General features: G+C 44.8%; 1 protein-coding gene across 4 annotated transcripts in view; it reads left to right on the top strand.

The window, feature by feature from the left end:
- The first annotated feature begins 332 nt into the window (after nucleotides 1–332).
- The window catches only part of RPS6KA3 (ribosomal protein S6 kinase A3), a 115287-nt gene continuing 109619 nt past the window's right edge, over nucleotides 333–6000 (top strand). For 2 of the 4 annotated variants that reach the window (XM_063083048.1, XM_063083049.1), the window contains exon 1: nucleotides 732–811. In XM_063083048.1, the coding sequence (XP_062939118.1) occupies nucleotides 743–811 (69 nt within the window). In that variant the 5' untranslated portion in view covers nucleotides 732–742. Of the gene's footprint in view, nucleotides 377–727; nucleotides 812–6000 lie in introns of those variants that run through there. The other 2 variants (XM_063083050.1, XM_063083051.1) reach the window with 2 other exon arrangements.

Genomic DNA, 6000 nt, shown 5'->3' with positions numbered 1-6000 from the left:
GCAGGAGAAAAGACACTTCACGCCCCTCCCCGGGTCCTTGCCCATCTCCCTCCCCAGCTGGGCGGGGACAACAGTCCTCTCTCAGTCTCAAGGAGCCTCGGACCTGCTCGGACCCCTGACAGTTAAAAGCTCCCAGCCTTTCACCCTCATGCCTTTCCCATTTCTTTCGCCCGCCTCCCTCCGACGCCCCCAGATCTTGCCGGCTCGCCCTTCCTGAAAGTAGGCGAGGCCCAGAAGCTGAGGCTGGGGCAAGGAAGGAGGAGGGTGGGAAGAGGGCGGGGCGGGGCGCGCGGCTGGGGGGCGTGTCTTCCGCTCGCCCCGCCCGTGGGTGCGCGCGGCGGTGGCGGCGGCGGCCGAGCCTTGCTCTGAGAGACAGGTATCGCTTAGGCGCCATGTTGTGAGCGGAAGTGGGGGAGCGCGCGGCGGCCGCTGTTCTGTCGGGAGCGGGCGCGGGAACCGGCAGGGGGGGCGGAGCCGTAGTCCCGGCGGCGGAAGGAGAGGAAGAAAGGGGCGAGACCTGGTGCCCGGCGAAGGCTCGAGGCTCTTGCTCGGCGCGCGGGCGTCTCTGGCTAGGCGCGCGGCGTTCGGGCGGTCGGTGTCGGCGTCGAGCCCTCTCCGGGGCCGCTGCCGCTGCTGCTGCTGCCGCCGCTGCCGTAGGACTCGGGCGGCGACGGAGCGGGGCCGGCCGCGGGGCGGGCGGGGAGGGAGGAGGCGGTGAAGGCGGCGGGCCGGGGGGGGGAAGATGCCGCTGGCGCAGCTGGCGGACCCGTGGCAGAAGATGGCTGTGGAGAGCCCGTCCGACAGCGCTGAGGTGAGTGCGGCGGGCCGGCTGGGGCCGGCGCGCCTCCTCCCCGCGCCCCCGCCGGCTCGCTCTCCTGCCGGGAGCTGGCCACTCGGCCCCCTCGGCTCCCGCGGTCCGGGATTCCTCTTTGGATCGTTGGGGTTGGTTTCTTTGCCGGTCTGTCTATTCCTCCCACCCGCACTCTCACCTCCCTCCCTCGCTCGGGGGGCTGCGGGTGTGGTGGCGCGTGGGGTTCGGAGTGGGCGCCGGGGCTATGCAAGAAGCCGATTTTAATCCACTTTGTGTGGGAGAAGTGGGAGGCGGAGCGGGGGCCGGCGGGGAGTTGGGAAGTTTGGCCCTTGCCGGGTCGGGGGCTTCCCCGGACCTTGGCGACTTTTGGGGTGAGGGAAGGGTATGGATTGGGTTTACTGGGGAGCAGGGACTCTCGAGTCCGGTCGAGGGAGGGGGTTGCCGCGGGGAGACGGGCGCGCAGGGGCAGGGAGGGGCGACCCGTGGGGGTTTCGGGTAAAGGGTGCAGGACGGCCCGAGGGTTTTGCCTCCCGCCCTTTGCCGCAGCGGTTTCTGCTGCTGCATAGGATAAAGTGGAAGCCCGAGGTCCTCCAACCCCTATTCCCTCGTTTCTGAGGTCGCTGAGCTCGAGGACCCCGTCTCTGCGAGTTTAACTTGTTTCCTGGCCATGGAGGTGAGAGGGCGATATTCAAGGAGATCAGCGGCCGCCGCCAAGGGCTTTGTGGTTTTCCTCGCCCCGGATCTGGTGACCGTCCCTGAGACACCCATCCGGGTGCCAAAAACCCAAGTAGTATAGCCAAACAGGGCAAAATAGAATTTCCCCGGACACATCACAGTCCCGAGATTTTCGCTGCCGCCCCTGTCCCAGAACAAACTCGGGGTCTGCGAAAATAATCCAGACAAGCAAGACCCATTCCAGGGTGTCGGCACTCCTCTCCGGAGTGGAAAATCAATTCCTGATGGTGGCGCGTCTGTGATTTTTCCTTCTTGACTTTTTGCTGTCCCCTATCTCCGGAGCGGACTTTGGGGCATGATAGGCTGCTTGTGTGTAATAGTTACTGAGTGAGTGACCCCATTTCTGGAAAGCATGACTGAAACGCGGGGGTGGAATGGGGCAGGCCCTGATGAGTGGTGTACTTGGCGGCAGTCGCTGCCCTGCCGGCCTCCGCAGTGTGAGAGGTGGATAGGGTTACTGGTTACGTCAGTAAAACCGAGGCTCAGTTTGATCTGAGATGCGGGACACTTGCATTCTCGGGTATAATGGAGGGGGAGGGGGGATCAGTTCAAGTAGCTTTTCAGTTTTTTTCCCAGTCACCTCCACTGCTATGTAAAAACGTTTACTTGTTCTCCTTAACAGAAGCAGAGTTGTAATAGTGCTTACGATTGGCGCTTACTATTTTGCGACTCGGATCATACTTGTAAAACCTAAACTAAATGCTGCTTGCTCTTCAGTAGAAAAGACATTGATATCAGTTACCGAAAGGGGGGGGGGTGTATTTTTAAGACTGGCAGAATTACAAGAATTTTATTTAAAATTGTTAGCCAGTCTAATGCCATAAATCTTTTATAAGAAAGTCAAATTTAGAATGTTTAATCATCCTTTGAATGGATAGTGTGAAAAACAGTATGCCAGGGGGCTCTTTTCATTTTTGTCCTTCAGAATTGTTTTGCATTAACTAATATAGCTAAAAGGTTAATAAAATGTTCTCAAAGTGCTGAACTTGTGGAAAGAAACTGAGTTTGCTTTGAGCCTGATTTTTTGATACGAACATTAACATCTGCACCTCAAAATCAGTTCACATTTCTGTTTGGCATGTATCAACATACCGGGGAAAAATATTTAAAATTCTACCTTATCCTTTTCTATATAGCATTCATTTGCATAAGGAAGGCACAAAATTAATATTTATTTAGCACCTACTATATGCTGAGTACTGTGCTACGAGCAATTTCGTTTCATCCTTCCTGTGACCCAGCAAGGTACCATTATGGTCCCCATTGTTACAGATTGGGAAACCGAATCTCAGAAGTTAAGGGCACAAAGACTGTAAATAGTAAATGGCAGAGCCGTAATTCAAAGCGAGGTAGATACAATTCATGTGTTTAGCTTTGTTAGGGTACCTGCTTCAAATCCTTTGTGGAAAAATTCAGAGTATAAATAAATAATCCCGTAGCTGGAGGTCATGTATTTTTCAAAAACAAATAGAGTGTTATAAGAGGTCTCATTTGGTAAAGCCTTGTTATTGCAGTTACTCTCATGTTTTCCAGAACCTGACAGATAGGATTTCACAATTTGCCATTTTCAGTGAATTTTCTTGTAATTCTGGCATAAGGTATGTCAAACAGAGCCAGTGTTGTCTAGATTTATTAAAACTAGGTTTTAACAAATTGCCTTTAGATATTTTGTTTCCTTTGGTTGTTCAGCTGTTTCAAGTAAATTACTTCGGATACAATTTGGAAATATTGAAGCCAGCCAGGGAAGGGTTGAGAATTTCCACTCAGAGGTCTAATATTGATACCCACTATTATGCCATCTCCTCCCCAGAAGGTTCTTATCAGGAAATAATTGTATTTTACCGTAGTAACAATTTTTTTAAATAGTTATTTACTTGAGTAAATACATCAAAAATTTTCTCTCCGGGCTAAAAGATTTCAGGGTTGGTCTGTATAGGAATTTACATTCGTGGTCTCATCCCTAGTAAACTGTGAACTCTTGAAAGCAGAGACTTTTTTTCTCTCTCTCTAAATCCTCAGCATTTAACACAATTCCTGGCACATACATGTTATAGACTTAGTAAATGTCCACTGAATGAATCATGAAGGTCAGGAATAGGGTGATTATGAATCTTATCTGTGTTCTTATCATTTTAATCTTACATTGAAATATGAACAATTTTTAAAGACTTGAGTGCCTCACTAAAAACACAGGCAATTTCTTCATTCCTTTACACCAGTCTTCCTGCTTTAAGACCTCACACGAGTCTCATGGTGTTCAAAACAAAAAAACCCTTGTGGTTGAACTCAAACGTGAGTCAGAACATGATAGGCTAGAACTAGGCCGAATGTTTAAAGGAGCAAATTTAGGATAATAAAGGAAGTACCATGTAAGCAAAGTAAGGGTTGGTACAAGATAAAAACCAAAATAGCTTCCTAAGTGGTCGAGGTGAATTCAGAACTCTTTAATGAGTTATTTAAAAATGCTAGTATGTTTCTGGATATTTGACTGTTTAAGAGATGGATATCAAGGGATTGTGGCTCTTCTGTTTCACAAATTCCTTAACCCTGCTGTCAGGGACAACATATACTGGATCATAAGCCTGACCTTAAGTGATACTTTTTTCTCAGCTGCAGTAGAGTAGGTATAAATGATAGTAAATCTAAATATGAACAGTTTTCAAAATAATAAGATTAAGGAGGTTATTTTTGCTTTACAGAAGTGTGTTGTATAAAAAGTCACAATATAATGTTATATACAATGTATACGCAATGTGTTTTATACATTGTTTTGTATAAAAATAGCCGCCTTGACTTCCTTTAAGTAACAAGTACCCAAATGCAGTGAAAAATATTAACTGTATAAATATTTTAGTGAATGTGCAGCCATTTTTAACCTCAAAGATTATACAGTAGTCTATAGTATAGTATAATGTGTAGTATAGAGATTCTATACTATTTCTATTACATCAATTTATATAGGTTTCTTATATTTCATCTATAGGGAAAACAGTCTATTAAGGTATGATAATTGATCTGGGGAAAAAATATTTTATTAAGCTTCTTTTCCTTTTCCTGTTTCATTTTTACCACCTTTCATGTTTTTTTTTTTTTTTTTTTTCTTTCCCCCAAGTGAAGATCTGAAGAGAGGACAGGTATCATTACATGTCAACTGTCAAGTAACATGACACATTACTGAATACATCATTGTTTTCAGTGATTATGTTACAGGGTGTTAGTTTTTTGCTTTTTTTTTTTTAATTCAGGAAAGTTTGCTTTATTTTGGCAGCTTGATCCTGTACTACTGGATAGATCCAAAATGTGAAACTTCCTGGGTGCTTTTAAATTTTAAGATAAAGATATAAACTTTTATCTAATTAAAGAAACAAGTATAGGCAGACTTTGCCTTTTCTTTACTATGTTTCTGGGAGTTACAATAAGTATATCCTATTTTTATATTAGAAGGGTGGCATGATAGGAATGTACACTCCTGACCAAGGACTTGACAGTCAGTAAATTATAGAATGATCAAAAATATAGCAGATCATTTATCCAGAAGTCTGAATTGCAGAAGAATTGTTCTAAAGTTTTTAAAAATTTTTACCGCCTGCCAAAAACTTCATACCGTTGTGATAATTAACTGGGTTTGCTCCACAGTGTCATGCTCAGGGACATGTGATCTGCCAGGCTGTGACTGATGAATGAGGTTAGAGTGGCTCGATTCACCCAATGCCTACTGGATGCTTTAGACCCAGTGATTCAGATTATAATGAATGACAGTGACATCTTGGTGGTCTCTCTGGTAATGCATGAATGTGATAGTGGTCACTTGTTTACATGTTTTGGTGGGTAACAAGTTTTAAAGCATTGGAATGCAGTTGCACAAATTCATGTATTACACATCCCATTGCCCAATTCACATAATAGAAAAAACAGGTAACTGCATTTTAATACCCAGCATTAAATGTCTTTCCCCCGCCCCTAATCTGGAATAAATATCAAATCTCAGATATTCTAGTTTATCAATTTAATACCCAAAAGCATAAAAGCAAAGAAAAAACAACTATAAATCTTAATTGTTAAGTAAAATGTTCAAGATTTCACGAAACAAACACAAGTATACTGTATACATTTTATAAGACAGGTTCAAGAGAAAATGTATCCATATAGCACATAACAATCACTACATTTGGCTTACTTTAAATGAGTACATTAGTTACTAGTAATTAAGTATTTCAAATTTGCTTATCTCCTTAAAATTTAGAAGGAACTTTGTGGAATAATTTGGATTAATGGCAAAGTGTTAAAGAATATAAGCTTTGGAGCCATATAGACCTGTATTTTGAGTCCTGGCTGTGCTACTTAATAACTCTTTGACCTTGTGCAAGTTATTTAATGTCTCTATGCTTCAACACCTTAATCTGTAAAATAGGGATGAAAATAATGTCTACCTCATAGGGTTATGGTGAGAATTA

Source organism: Cynocephalus volans, chromosome X (assembly GCF_027409185.1).
Source record: "Cynocephalus volans isolate mCynVol1 chromosome X, mCynVol1.pri, whole genome shotgun sequence".
NCBI lineage: Eukaryota > Metazoa > Chordata > Mammalia > Dermoptera > Cynocephalidae > Cynocephalus > Cynocephalus volans.
The sequence above is the reverse complement of the archived record's forward strand: the minus strand, read 5'-3'. Positions and strand labels throughout refer to the sequence as shown.